Here is a 15,754-nt window from a genome sequence, read left to right on the forward strand (position 1 = left end):
TCAGCCAGCTCCATCATCATATACTGTGTGTCACACCCATTCTACTGTAAATAATAATTAGAATAATAATTACCATTATCATTCTCTGGGGGAAATGAAAGTGCGAAATCATTTTGGCATTTTCTAATAACAGTGGGGCTAATTGTAGTGCTGTAAATGATTTATTTCATTATATATTTTACTAAATTCAAAATAAAAGCTGATCAAATAAATACGTTTTTTTTATCTCGGTGTTGTGATTTTTAGTTTGGTTAACTTTTTATAGGCCATTTTAATAATGAACTATAAGAGATGTGTTGTGTATATTCAGATCATTATCAATTTTCTTTTCATACTTCACCAAACCTAGATAGCGTAGATCCCCTTCCACTGTCCACCTTAACTTTTTTTTGTCTTTTTCTATTGCTTAGAGGTAACTTAGTCACTGTAGAAATCTCAAGCAGTAAGGAATGTTAAAAAGAAAATATTAACTTAGCCTATTACTGTCAATCACATTGTCACTCAATTTATTTGACTGTGACACATCAAATACTTCACATTTGTCGAGTGGTCAAACACTGACGCACTGCTTCAGTCAGAAGCTGAAAGTGGAGAGCTGCGTCAAGTTGCATACCAACAACATGAAGTTTACCGGACATTAGGTTCTCTTACCTTCAAAATAAAAGTAATTGTCACTTAATTCCTGTACCAATCATCTATATTGCTACTTTTATCCTGGGAAGATCACTTTACTTATTTGTAATTGTGATAACCTCAATAAAATGATAATACTAATAATACTAATTGCAAGGGGGGTGATTAGACTTTGCATGGGCAATACAAAATTTTATGAGTTTCATGCATGGTAGGCCAATATGTTGTTGTTGGAGCTAAACTTGATGTGTTAAGAATTTTTTTTAATCATCAGCATAGGGTGTACTACTATCAGTGGCAGAAGAAGTTTTCAGATCCCTTACTTAGGGTAAACACTAATATCACACTGTGAAATTCTACACTACAAGTAGCCTAACAGTCCTGCATTGAAAACTTACTTCAGTAAAAGTACAAAAGTATCAGCATCAGTAGCACTCATTATGCAAAAAAGCTCGACTCAGATTGTTTTATATGTTCTCAATATAGTTTTAGAGTAGGCCTATTTGCATTAATGCATTTATGTAAGCAGCCTTTTAATTTTGTAAAGATATGGCTCATTTTAACCACTTAATATACTATGATGAGGTTTCATTTAAAAAAAAAGTCTAATCACTTTAAATGAATCATGTTGCTTTATGTTAAATCCTGACTTGTAGAGGATAAGAAGTATAAAGATACATAAAATGGAAATACTCAAGTAAAATACAGGTAATTCATAATTGTACTGTAAGTAGGCTACAGTACTTGAGAAAATGTACTTGGTTACATTCCACCACTGACTACTATGCAGCCGTGTTTTAACAAATGACAGTTATTTCTTAAAGAAGATTGTAGGAGTATTTCTTTTAAAAAAACAAGCAACAAGAACAAAACTTGGTGGTCGTGTGTCGTCGATAAGGATTTTATTTAGAAAATATTTAAACGGAAAACGTATGGGTTTCATCCGGTCAGACTTGACACTTTTAAAGCAGCCCGTGTCTTGTTACAGTTTGAAGTCTAAAATTAGGGAGGCACCCCAGCAGCAAATGACGCAACAGGTCTAAAGTGGACAGTCTCCTCGTCTCTGAGTGTCAATGGTAGCAGGACCAGGACCATGGAAACGTTCCCTACAACTTTGCTGTTGTTGATGACATGGAGCGTATTTTTAGACGTTGTTGTCATCTTTCCGTAACAGCCGGGCTGCGCCGTTCAGTATAAAGGACTCCTTCAAAATGCAGTTGTACAACAGTGCGCTGACACACTACCCGAGGTCGTCTCGCAAAGTTACAATAACTTTATTGACCGGATCTGAGCGTTTGAACGGGACAACTCCGAGTTCCTCTGAGGCTCATAATCCAGGATTAACACAACCAGGCGCAACTTCAACGACCAACGGGGATCCGGTAAAAGAGCCTGCTTCTTCCGCAAACATGCCTGCTTTTTCATGTTACGAAGCTTCATCTAGGAGGCCACTTTACTTCACCTCGACTGCTGAGATATTAATCCGCAGACCTGATGGAGTGGAGAGGTCTGTGCCTGTACATGTAATGAGGGAGTCCAAGACTAAACCACCCTCTCCTGACCCACATAATGGCCAAAGTATCCTCTGTGATAACTCTGATGTGATTGTGGACTTGATAGATCATCTCAGAAATGGCACTGATGAGCTTTTTCCTGACTGCCCAGAGCTGGTTGGAAATCACCTTTTCAAAAGCAACATCTGTAGACCCAAAACAGAAGAAAACAAGAGGGTGGTTGGAAATTCAAGTGAGGACGATACGGTTTCAGTGACTAATGCCCCCTTCAGAAGCAATGGATGGGACTTATTACATGAAGAGGAACTAGTTCCCTCCAGAGCAGATCGGCCCGAGGACCTCATAAAAGAAGATTTTAGAGATCTGAGCAATTGCAAAGCTGCATCAGATGAGAGACGGGCCTTCGAGCTCAGCGTTCTGCAGGAGTCCCATCCACAGAGATGCCAGGAGAGAGAGGAAATCAACAACAAAGTCACACGGTACCTGGCTGAAGTGGAGAAACAAAACAAATACCTCCAGGAGAGCCTTAAATACAGGTACCACATCATTCCAGATGGCAACTGTCTGTACAGAGCTGTGTGCAAAGCCACTTACGGGGACCAGGCGAGACATGGGGAGCTGAGGGAGCAGACGGTGCACCACATCGCTGACCACTTGGATGAGTTCAACCCCATCATCGAAGGGGATGTAGGAGAGTTCCTGATCAACGCGGCGCAGGATGGGGCCTGGGCTGGGTACCCTGAGCTTCTCGCCATGAGCCAGATGCTGAATGTCAACATCCACCTGACAACGGGAGGGAGCCTGGAGAGCCCCACCGTCTCCACCATGGTGCACTATCTCGGGGAGGAGGATGCTTCCAAGGCTGCCATCTGGCTGAGCTGGCTGAGCAACGGTCACTACGACGTCCTTCTGGACAAGTGTCACCCAAACCCAGAGTACGAGGACTGGTGCAGGCACTCACAGATGCAGAGAAAACGAGATGAGGAACTGGCAAAGTCGATGGCTGCCTCTTTATCCAAAATGTACATTGAGCAAAATGGATCTGCGTGAAAGAAATACTGAATGTTGAGGATGCACACTGACACAGTAGAATGCAGAACAACTGGTTCTGCTTGGTTTCTACATGCTTGAAATGATTTTTTATAAGATGTATATCATGAGAGAAAGTGCAGTGCACATACTTTGGTTTTTGTATATACAAGTGTTGCCAAATTAGTGGCAGTGGTTTCTGAAAGTGTTTGAAAGTGTGTGAGCCTGTTTTTTGATAGTTTGGGTTATGTTGACATGACTGAACTTCTTTAATGTTGATCAGTTATTGTACTTGGAAGTGCTTTTGGGTATTTATTTGCCTTTTTATTGGCAGACCTTTTATTTTTCTATCATGTTCGTGCTTTGTATAGGCTATTGCCAATTACAGAGCAACATGGTTTGCAATTTGTTACCATAGCTACTGTTTAATACCTGTATAGCTACTCTCTTTTGCACAAAAGTCCTGTCAGACGACTCCAGAGAGTTTGATTTGTGTCTGTGAGAACAATGCAATGGTTCTTCTTCTGTTATTCCACTTATTTTTAGGCTTTTGACAGAATATTTCAAAATAAAGTTTTGAAGAAAACTGATTTGGAGTGATTTCATGTTTAATTTTCATGCTCATTGCTTCATTATCTGCCTCTTACATAGATTCACATAAATGTATCACAATGATGATGTCATCTACAGCATCTTGGGTGCAGAATTGTGCGTCCTGTAATGGGATCCATCTATTAAACTGCAGCGAGGCAGGCTGGTACTCATCCTCCACCTGCTGCTGTCCTAAAGTGAATTGTGATGTTTGGACTTTATTCCATGCAGTGACTCAGGAGCCTGTGCCTTCTCATTCAGGTCAGACTGCAGAACTCAGTGTATTAAGTGACGGTGGTCTCAGCACACAGATCACAGGACACCTGCCTGTGTCAAAGCTGTATAGAAGTTGAAAGTTGTAAAGTACACTCACTATATAACACTAAAGGGCAGTGTCACTGTAATGTATGGATGTCTAATTTTTGGTTTCTGCCATAATATATTTTTACAATAATGGATCATTTCAGCTTCTTGGAGGAAAGCTGTGAACAAAACATTGTCACATCACATTTGAAGTTCATGTGGTGAATTTGTTAGAAGACAGCTGCTTACTTACAACATTATCATTCATTTGACGTACTGGTTTTGGCCACGTGGTGAATGCTTTCCCTATATTTTCCTCTCTTTTTAGCTCTGTTTTAGTATTCTAAAGGGGAAATATTCTGCTCACTGTCTGGACTCTAATTATCTGTTCGCTGTTTATTCAGAAAAGTGAGTTTTTGGAACTTAGTGTTTTCTCCCCTTTATGTTGTTTGGTTTACAATGTTTTCATTTTTAGCATTTTACTTAGAGTAGCTGATAGTGAATTTTATTGCCCCAGAGGAGAAATTTGTCACAGTGCTACAGTCGGTTGATTTACATAAAAACATCATGAAAAGAACATGAAAGCATCTTAAAATAAATGAGAAATTTGACAGTTTTATAACCTTTCATGAAAGAAAAAATGTAAACATATTTAAAAAGATTTATTTTGTTTCTTATCAAAGACGCTGTCCACCAGTTACCTTTCCTCAGTATATAAGGCTTTGTACTGTGGATTCATATACACGTCCATTCAAAAGACTGGAATCTCCTGTGATATTGAAATTTTTCTTCCTTCCATCAATAATGGTCATTTCAAATGTATTATTTACATGAAATAGTTATGGCTCCCAGAGAAGAAGAATTAAATGATTAAAACTTTTTTTTATTTATTACCATTTAGTTCATGTTCCCACAGTGTTGCATAATGTTTTAACCATTTTTAAACCAAATAGCCTCCAATTTTGAATCTGCAGTGGTTTACTCACTGGTTAGATTGAATAGGTTTAAACTGTGATTTGTCACAGTATGGTCAGTTGATATATCCTGATCCAACAATAGGCATTGTCGCACATTTGACAAAATCTGCACACATTTTGTTGCTAAACGTCAAGTTTCTTATACCTCCTTCCTGGGGATGTGTTCTACTCTTATTAAACTCTTTCAGTTATCAGGTGGTTGAACATTACTTTTTTTTAATTGCAAATCCTTCATACAAAATAACATTTATTTGTAAAGAGGACTTTTTTTCACAACCCAATGAAAGGTCATATATAAATATAAAGTAGGCCTCTCAGACATGTGACTGAAGTTTGTATGAAAAAAATATATATAAAAAGGTTCATGAGAGGAAAGGTAAACATTAGAATTATACCTAATAAAGAATGTGCCTTGTGATACTGAGCCTGAGTATGACATGGATCACCAGTAACCCTAGTACAATAACCTTTCTTTTTTTTTTTTTTTTTTTTTAAAAGATTTTTCCAGAGAGGAAGTGAATCAGCTGTGTTGTAACTTTTAAAACCGCATGTGTCATTTATGACACAGTAGTTTGTACAGCAGCTGTGCATACTGCATACTTTTGATCGTTGCGCTTTTCTTCCAGTAGGTGGCATTGTAGCCCCCCATGTACATTTTGACAAAGCTACTTCATTATTAGGGGAATTTGTGTTCCTTTTCCAAGTGATTACAGTCAGACCTACTGCATTGAGTAAATGGCTTCGACCTCTGATTTTAAGAAAAAATGTATATTTTTTGCAGTTAAAGATAATTGGATACTGTTTTTGAACTTTTTAATTAATTATTTTTTTGCCCAACTGATTAAAAACTTTGTGACAATTTCCTATCTTTAGCTAACTTGAAAATGTATTTCCCTGCAATATGCTCTTATATCAATAAAGCATCAGTTTATATTCAGTTTTCTACTTAAACTTTACTATTATTGAGTTATTATGTATCTTTTCCCCTGAAAGCTTTACAGTGATGACGTAACCTTGCAGTCATGTGGACACTAAGGGTGAAAAAAAAAGTTTTATCTGCTTTTAATGCAGGAGGAGACACTGAGAGTGCCTTTCCCTGTTCCACTGTGTCCCGTATGGACCGTAAAGTGTGCTCCGGAGCAGAGGGCAGGTGAGAGTGGACCGCGCGGGCTGCTTCACCGCAGTACTGGCACACAGTCAGCACAGAGGCACACAGGGAGCAGAGCAGAGGGAAAGTCAATGACAGACGCTCCCCACCGGTGTGTAGTGTGGCTGTGAAGGATTCCCACCAGCCGACAGCAACGGGACGCGGTCATCTCGTCGCAGTTCACCCCCCACCCTGCCCGGAAGTTACCGGATACTTTGAAACAAACCCGGAGAACAGAGAACCCAGTCGGCGGTCGCGTGGCTCTGACCTGAGAGGTGCTATCGGACATGTCGGGACACCGGGTGCAGTTCGCGGACCTTCCTCCCAGTGAGCACAAAGGAAGTCCCAAATTTCACAGTAAGGAAACATATTGAGCTCTGGAATATTGACTGCCACCTTTTCATTCATTTCACCAGCCATGTATGTGGGAAACTAGTTAAGTTTTTGACTTATTTTAATGTTGAAATAATCTCATAGTAACTTCATATTTAGTAGTGTTGTATTAATGCAGGCTAGGAGTCAAGAAGAGTTGAAATATGTGTTTTTCTTTCCTTTTTTCCTCTCATATTTTGGCAAATGTGGCCATAATTTAAGTAATTATACGCAACTCAGCTGTGTGGAGGGAAACAGTTATGCTCCATAAACCTTTGACTAGATGATTATACTTCTGAGCATGCCAAAATAGTTTGTCATTAAAAACACAGCCAAGAGAAATGATTAAAGTTAGGTTTTTATAATGGTTGTTCTTCATCATGTCTTCCAATTTTCAAGCAAAAGCTGTAATAATTGCTTCACCCATGTACAACATGTATGTTGCATATGTTCCCTATGCGTGACTGGTTTGCTGTGGTGGTGATGACCTCTCACCTGCCATGCACTGTGAACCTTCATCAGTGCTGTGATCCCATTCAGTACTATGCTTATCTGAAGTGGCAGTTGCCCTTTATGTGCTGCTGCTAACTTTTTATCCACAGCGAGTGTAACACTCATGCTGCCTCAGTGAGGTGATGTTCACCTTGAGATGCATTTAGTGACCACTTCACTGCATCCTACAGTCTGAAATAACACATTAGTGGCTGTTATATAGGAGCAACACATTGAGGGCTTTCATGCTTTTATTGCACAAGTGATGGCTTAAAGATGTGATTGCATGTGAGGTGCGGCGGAGTCGGCCGTGCCCGCCTTTTGCTGCTGCGTGCTGCAGTGTATGCTCCACAGCACGAGACACAGAGAAGCTGAGCTCATCTCCATGGTGACAGGTTGAGTGACAGGACACGTGAGCAAGGACGCAATGGAAAATTGCCAGTTTGCTGCAAAGCCCCCCAGAGGTGCTTTTACAGCACTCTGGGTCCATGACAGCGCATGTGCAAGTTTGTGATATATTTGTATTTATGATGGCAGCTGTAGCAGTTTGATGTGATTCTTTTTTCTTATTTTTGGTGTAGGCAGTCAGTCACAAACGTGCACACGAGCAGCAGGGTTTAAAAGTGCTGATGTTGTGTGCAGGTCAAGCTCAGGTTGTATGCAGGCCATGTCTGGTTGGTGCATGGAGGGACAGAACAGCGATTCAGCAGGAAAGCACACATTCTGACTCAGCCCATCCGTTTCTTCTGCTGTCCAGATGCAAGTGACAGTGGGGTCAAGTTTCAGTCTCTTCCCTGTCTCTCTCTCTGATGTACACACACACACACACACTCACACACACACAATTCTCACCTGCGCTACCTCACAACCATTCCTGGTTCAAGGCCCAGCTGCTGGCTTTATCGTCCTCTCGGGGATAGATCGCTAGGTTTTAATGCTCATTCATCATATTAGACACCTGAAATACAAATTCAATGGCTCCTACTTTAATTTTCAGACTGCTTTAATAGGTAATGATGTTGGCGTCGCCGAGAGGGAATACTACAGCAGATGTGAGTAGTTTGTTGGTCAAAGCAGCTTTTTTTGTGCATGGATAGATAACTGAACGGGCCCATACTGGGCTTTGACACAGAGGCCCAAATTGTCAGAGGCTCCTCTTGCATTTACCTGCAAAATGTCACTCAAAGGGTCATATCCCAATCAGGTTGACTCAAAATGACCACAAAGAAACAAAGAAATACTACAAAAACACAATAAAGACTACAATTAGACCAAAACAACTACAAAAAAGAAGCAAAACAGCTGCAAAGGGACACAAAGCGACTACAAAAATACAAAGACAGAAATCCACAGAGAGTTTGTCAAATAACCCACTCGTGTTGGTGATTCTGGTTTTTATTTGAGTTAAAGCAGGAACAAGCCGTTGTTGTGTTTTCTATCTCAAACAATGGGAATAACTGGGACAACCTTATCAAGGTTATTTTATATTGATAAAGTTATCATTTTTAACTGTGCTCCTCCTTTCTGTCTGTTTACCCATGGTGGCTGTCGTAGCTCATTCTGTCTCCCAACTTTTCTTTGCTGTGGCTGCTGCTGGCACAGAAAAACACATAAATTGCTGTGTGCCAAAGGATGTTTCTCAGGAATGCCCATAGGCTTTGATGAACAGGTTTTATGTTGAATGTGTTTTCCAGGTGTAGCAAAATGAGGAGAATTAGATATGAGAGTGGCAGATTATTAGTTTAACCTTTCTCCCAATAGGTTGCATTAAAATCTGTCGCAAAGAATTACAGATAAAGAGGGAAAGTGTGAGCAATAGTGTCTGTTTCTGAGTTTCTAACATCATGTCTGTGAAAGGTTGAGTTTGTTGTAGTTACACATCTTTCTGTGGTTTTGTGTCTCTTTGTGGTCATTTGGTGTCTCTTTGTAGTTGTTTTATGTCACTTTGTCATAATATTTAGTCTCTTTGTATTCGTTCTGCCCCTTTTCATAGTCGTTGTGAGTCTCTGTGTCTCTTTGTAGTCTTTTTATGTCTGTTTGTGGTCATTTTCAGTCTCTTCATGGTTGGTATGCATCTCTTCCAGTGACATTTTATAGGTGAAGGCCAGGGGGCCCCTGGGCCTGTGCTCGGTAGATCCATTCAGTAATCCAACCATGTCTGTAGAGCTGCACATTGACTGAGTAAAACAGTGATATGTCTTTCAGTAAGCTGTTCTACATCCCGGACAGCTGCACTCTTAGCTGTGGTGTTTATCATCTCAGGTTTCCAGTGACATGTGAAGATTATGTCAACAGGTTCTGTTAAAGTCGTGTAGCCTTGATTGGATGGCAGAACGCAGATATCATCTTCTATTTTCCCATCAGTCTGGGTGGAGCACTTACACATCCAACACAAGTCACTAACTTTGACTTCAGAAGAAACAGCTTAAATCTCTCCTGCTCTCTGCCAAGAAGTTCTGATATTGTTGCTGGAGTTCATTCCATAGGTCTTTCTCCATTAATTCAAGGCTGTCATGTTTCTTTGTCCACAAGCCAATTTAATCAAATAGACTTGTTGTGAGTCCAAATTTTCTGTCATCCCACAACCCCCTTTCAAGAGCCATCTGCTTGTAGACTGTCACATCTCATGTGGGATGGAACCTCACTTTGCCTTTAATACACAGGCATGTCTATGTATGAGATTATGTCATCACTTATGATATTTTGTTAGTTTAATAACTCAATGAATTGATCAGTCAGTAAACAGAAAAATAAAATAAACCCGCCACGATTTTGATCATCGATTAATTAAATTGATCATTTATTCAAGGTCGTTCATTAAGCAAAACTGTCAAATGGCACCTAGTTTGTGCTTCCTTATTGGTAGGATTTGTTGCTTTTACTGTGCATTATAAACTTTGGATCAGACAAAACAAGCAATTTGGAGATGTCAGCTTGAGTTTTAGAAAATTAAAATCATAATCACTCATCAAACAAATATTTTAATTTGTTCAGATCTTTTCAGATGGGTCCAACAAACAGGACTTTCATCCAGGAGGCCACGGTTCATGTTCCATGTGCAACATAAAGTCAACACTGAGTTATTTTAACCATTGTTACATTACGTGCATACACAACGTCAGTTGTCTTAACAGTATCATCTACTTATTTCAACGCAAGCTATACTCTTCTTCTCAACCTAACCAAGTAGTTTTGTTTCACAATGCTAAGCACTTGACTGTAGAAGAGTTTTGTTTAAAACTGCAACCATGCAAACATTTTACTGTCAAAACAGACCATCATATATGTTGTTATAAAAAAAAGGCAAACTCTGTCTGTCTGTATCGGTATGAAGACAAGTTGGAACATATCATTTTAAACACTAAAACCCACACATTTACATTGGTATGTATCAAATTCCAAGCATCCGTGTGGTTTTGAGAAGTGTTGTTGTCTGGGAGTGTCTGGTCACACCTGTCCAGTAAACAACTCGAGTTCCCTCTTACCTCATCACCGCAGTAAATTAGATATTTGCATGCATGTTATTGGTGGTGACAGTATTTTCACAGCAACACAACAACAAGCAGATCAAGCAAGTTGTTTGTGTAACTTCTATGCTCTGCGTAAGTCTGACTGTGTTAAAAGTCACAGCAGCTTTCAATTAACACAGCTGAGTGGCATCTTGGGTGCATTAAAAATAAAATGTATTTGCATATTGGAATACCTTGCCTGACCTTCTTTTAATAAGCAGTTCTGAAATAACACATAATTTGTTACTTGCCTAGGAATTTGTCATATAACATCAAATGTCTTATAGCATCAAAGTGCTATGCAAAAAATAAAAAAGGAGTCAAAACAAACTTATAAAGGAACAGTCTATCATAATAAATTGGAGACCTTGCAGTGACAGTAACATTGAGTTGAGTTTACACTTCACAATTGTTAAAGGCATAGTTCAGATTTATTGAAGTGGGGTTACATGAGGTACTTATGCATAGGCAGTGTATTACCTACAGTAGATGGTGGTATACAGTGCTGAATCCCCGAACCATTTAAAATGCCAAGGTCACAGGATAACACAAACAAACTAAATGATCGAGGCAGCGGGAGAACAGCAACTCCCATGTCCTGTGAGGTAAAATTACTGTTTTTGTCAATGAAGTCTGGTGGCTTTGCCCAGAGTATAGATAATGGCTTAAGTTTTCACTCCATGTAAACTCAAACAGGGCTGTCTGATGACTAGGTAACTTGGTGAAAAATAATATAAATATGGCGTACACTTAAACTGATGGGGGTTTTTTTTGTAGGTGGCTAAAATACATTTAGCTGCTGCCCCCATCCACAGCATATATATTGCTTAGCCTCTGCACTAGTACTCCTGCCTGCTTCTCCAAACTGAAGGCATGTAGACTACCATCAGTGTAGGTAATACACCGACTATGGATAAGTACCTCATACAACCCCACTTCAAAAAATACAGACTGTCCCTTTAAGGCTGCATCACTGCAATCACTTATCGGTGTCTCTTTGTCAGGATGTCCACGAGAAACACTAAACATGGCTGCATGCTATGATATGAGATTTCCTGGAAATGGCAGATGCTGTGTTAGAATGATAATCACACAATGTGCTTCTTTACCAGCAGCTCAGGAATGCAGTGGTGTCTGTGCCAGTGTAAAGCTTTAGAAAACAGGGGCGTGTGCTGTCTTCTCAGCTTATAATTCTCTGTGAAAACCAATCAAAATAGTCATGAAGGTGAGGATGAAGCATGGCCTTAATTTCCTAAAACATATTTTCTATTCATAGTTCACTCATTGCTATTAATGTAATCTTTTTAGTTAGTTGCCGTCCACTTGTGTGAGGTGTGAAATGTCACGGTTGGTAGGCTGTCTGTCCCATCGAAGATGCTGATCACACTGGATAGGCACTTGAGATGATCCTTCTGGAAATAGCCAGACCCCTGAGACGCTAAACAGCTGTTTTCACAGCGGATTAAGAGCCTGTCCCTTAAGGGCTCTTAAGTTCCCATAGAGTGTAAAAGACAAAGATTTAAGGGTACGCTGTAGCCTTCTGTGCCCAAGAGTAATATGGTGTTTTTATTCTAGCGTTAACTGGGGATGTCGCTCTCTGATAAAAGGCAGTAACCTTGGGTTGTTTTGTGTTGCTTGAATACTGAACATACTTTCAGGCGTGAGACTCTAGTGGATCACAGAGCCTGTCTGCATGAGGTTTGGTGCAACGATATCTCAGTGTAATAAGCTTACAAGTATTTCCTGAGCTTTCATACTTGTTGAAGCTAGTGTTGATTCATTATTATCCTGTAGTTTCTTTGAATTTATTAAGACTATTATGCTGAAAAGGTCATTTAATGATAAAATAAAAAGGCTCACAGACATTCCAGAATTGTTTAATATACTGCAAGGACATCTTTTAAAATATATTAGTGTGTAGTTAATCTCCCGCACTTTCACATTTAATCCATTTTCTGCTGACCTTTTCATATCTTTACAGGCACTTTATTCACTATATCTGACTCTAATGTTACACACTCACTAGTGAAAGTGCTGTGTTTTTCTTTGGCCTATTCTGCATACTATTTTCTGACTTCTGACATTTTGTGCCGTCATCAAGCCTTTGTGAGAAAGGAGAGTTAACATAAAGGTCGTTCTCAAGCAAGGATGTCAAAGGGAGATGGTATTTTGAAAAGACAAAAAAAAGAAAAAGTTGAAACGTCACAGAGATTTACAATAAGAATGTAATATAGTGCAGAGTGGATGGTATCTTGTGGCTAAAATAACTCCTGGTTGAGTCATCATCTATGTCTCACTGAATGGCAATGCATCATGAAACTTTGCGTGCCTAATGAATTATCCACCCTCTCCTGACTTCTCTTGTCTCTTCCGCAGCGGGATGCCGGTGCTATGTGGAGAGGAACCAGATGTTTTCCTTTTTTTTTAATTCTGTTTTTTTTCTCTTTCTAATTGATTCCCCCTCCTGGGTTCCTTCCTGAAGAAGACGTGATGAACTATCTATAGTTTTCTCCAAACAGCAGTAGAGCTAAAGGAACACATAACGTCGGTGCAAAACTTTGCCGCCTGTTTTGTGAAGAATAGGGATATGAAGTTCACCTGTTCGGCGGCAACAAGTGACAAACAGACCTCTCAGCAACAAGCACTTAAGGCTCCTTATTGGCTGCTGCAGCTGAGCTTGAACTCACTCACAGCGCCTGTAGACACCACAACATTGTCATTCCCACTGCAGCTCTTTTGTTGCCTGTGGAATCAGCTGAGGAGTAAACAAACACTTCTATCTTTTTTATAGTCATCTTAAGTCTGGAAGGATCTAAGGCCTGATAATACACAGATGGGAATGTACACTGTTAAAATGATGACTCCCAAAGGGTGCCACAGCTCTCCGCACAGTTGTCATTCATCCGCCCGTAGCAGTGGTCTTGAAATATCTGCGCTTCTTTATTGGTGATTAGAGACAATCTGGCTGTATTTCTGTGCTGTCGAGATACAGGGTGTAATAACATTCTCTGCATGCTCTTCTCAAGCACTAATGATGCGTGATGGCGGCCTCGATGACATTGTTTTTTCAAAGCAGCAACGGGAACAAAAAATTGACTTGGACACAGATGAGTGAGAAGTCAAATAGCCTCTCCTTTGATGCTGCAGCGAGGTCATGTTCAAAGGAAAATATCAAATAGGTATGTGGGGGAGAAAATTAGGCAGTGTTTATTTGAGTGAGGTTGTGCGTTGATGCTTAATATTAAGTGTGTGTCTTGGTGTGTATATATATACATATATATGTGTGTGTGTGTGTGGGGGCACCTGATAATTAGTCTTATCTCAGGCTTATCTTCAAACTTCATGCTGACGACATCGAGTCTTTTATTCGCCAGCTGAGATTTTAATGACTTTACAAATCAATCAAAAGATCTGGGTCACTGCCACAGAGGTCGGCCTTGACAAACACGCACACACGCACGCACACACACACACACACACACACACACACACACACAAAACTTTCACAAAAGAACTTCTGTGTCTGCAGTCATCATTGTAATCATTGAGAAATACGGAGCATTTTTATCCTCATTTGATAAGATGAGAAGAGCGAAGCCACTGTCATACTGTATCTGCACGATAAACACGAGGCTCCAGCCAGCTGCCAGTTAGCTTAGCATAAATTAAGGCAAAAAAATCGCTCGTGCAGCTTGCCTAAGGTTCACTAATAACACAATTTTTCAAGTCTGATTATTGCTTGCAAAAAAACAATTTGTGGTCTGCTGCAGGGTTATTTGTGGGAGTATTTCTTCAGCTTTCTCTCATTCACTGTTATACTTCTAAAAGTAATGCACTGTATTTTGTAGATAACCCAGTAATTGAGCCAGGAGATGCAGCTTATTCCCACCCATATGAACACTTTCTGTTGTTAGATGATGTTGTTGTGAGGACCTCTAGTGGCCCTAATAATTATGACGGGAGGAAATAGGTGGTGACAAAGGGAGGCAACTAAAGGCACATTTCCGAGCTGCTTTGGGTGTGGCTTTGGAGAAAGGATCATTTGCAGACTGGTGCAAACTGGACACTGAGGGGTTAACATGTCCTGCTCTGCTGACTGCAGCTGGGAGAGACCGCTGCGGGAGGACTGGCCCGCTTGTGAGTGCTTTGGGACGGTGCATGCTACTCGTTAAGAAGAGTAGAAACGAGTCTCCAAAAGTCTCCAATAACACCAGACAAAGTCGCTAGATTTGTCGCGAGTCGCTTTTTTTGAATAAGAGTCGCTAGAGGGGTCTGAATAGTCGCTTAATATAGCGACAAAGTTGCTAAGTTGGCAACACTGCTTGCTGCATCAGTCTGTTGTCACATTCGAACTCGGTTGGTTAGTTGCTACAAAAGTACCTGTATGGGAACAGAGGCCGAGGGGAACTAACTAGTGGGCCGAGCCAAAACACTCAGCAGCTTTCCAAACACCCCTTAAAGGAACACTCCACCGTTTTTTCATATTAAAACATGTTATTCGGTCAAGTAAGACGAGTTGATACAGACCTCTTGCGTCTCAATGCGTGCACTCAATCGCCCTGGCGCGCGGCGCCACTTGGCTAGCACTTAGCTTAGCCCAGTTCATTCATTAGGATCCAAACAGATGGACAGTTAGAAGTGACCAAACTCCTCCACGTTTTCCCTATTTAAATACAGCTACACGAGTAGTTAAACGACCAAGTATGGTGACACAAAATAAAACGTGGCGCTTTTCTAAGCGGATAAAAAGGATAACTATAATGTATGGCGGAATAGCAATTGGGAGCACTTCGACTCGGCGCAGTAATATCATCACTCCTGAAAAATCTTCTCCCCCTCCCTCTCCCTCTCACTTCACTTCTGCTTGTTATCGCAACCCTTTACGATGCACGTTATAACCATGATTGTTCACAAATATCTTCCTACAACCTGATACTTCGTCAGCTCTGCTCGAACTACTACTCCTGGTGCAGCTCACGTTGGTTCTGTTGACGGAAGTGAGAACATGTTTAACGTGGTAAGAGGAAGGTGGACGGGTCAAACAAACACAGAACTTTCAGTTACAAGACCTTTGTTCATATCCCTTGTAAAGACAAAAGTCAACATTGATATTTTTGTAAACCTATATATTCTGTTGATATGTCAGGTTCCACGACACCTTTTGTCTCCTACGTAACTGTGTCCTGT

General features: G+C 40.4%; 2 protein-coding genes across 6 annotated transcripts in view; both read left to right on the forward strand.

The window, feature by feature from the left end:
- Positions 1-1,666: 1,666 nt before the first annotated feature.
- Positions 1,667-3,766, forward strand: LOC131962156 (OTU domain-containing protein 1). The gene has a single exon (XM_059327118.1). It carries the CDS (start codon positions 1,845-1,847, stop codon positions 3,195-3,197), a length of 1,353 nt encoding a protein of 450 aa, XP_059183101.1. The 5' UTR covers positions 1,667-1,844; the 3' UTR covers positions 3,198-3,766.
- A 2,519-nt stretch (positions 3,767-6,285) lies between these two features.
- si:ch211-285f17.1 (sickle tail protein homolog) overlaps positions 6,286-15,754 on the forward strand; it is a 122,562-nt gene continuing 113,093 nt past the window's right edge. For all 5 annotated transcript variants that reach the window (XM_059326714.1, XM_059326715.1, XM_059326716.1 and 2 more), the window contains exon 1: positions 6,286-6,551. In XM_059326714.1, coding sequence (XP_059182697.1) covers positions 6,482-6,551 — 70 coding nt within the window. In that variant the 5' untranslated portion in view covers positions 6,286-6,481. The remainder of the gene's footprint in view (positions 6,552-15,754) is intronic.

The sequence above is a fragment of the Centropristis striata genome, chromosome 23 (assembly GCF_030273125.1).
Source record: "Centropristis striata isolate RG_2023a ecotype Rhode Island chromosome 23, C.striata_1.0, whole genome shotgun sequence".
NCBI classification, from domain to species: Eukaryota; Metazoa; Chordata; class Actinopteri; order Perciformes; family Serranidae; genus Centropristis; species Centropristis striata.

What these genes read in the sequence shown, in the direction of transcription:
- LOC131962156 (XM_059327118.1), top strand. Translation starts at nt 1,845, where the DNA reads ATGCAGTTGTACAACAGTGCGCTGACACACTACCCGAGGTCGTCTCGC.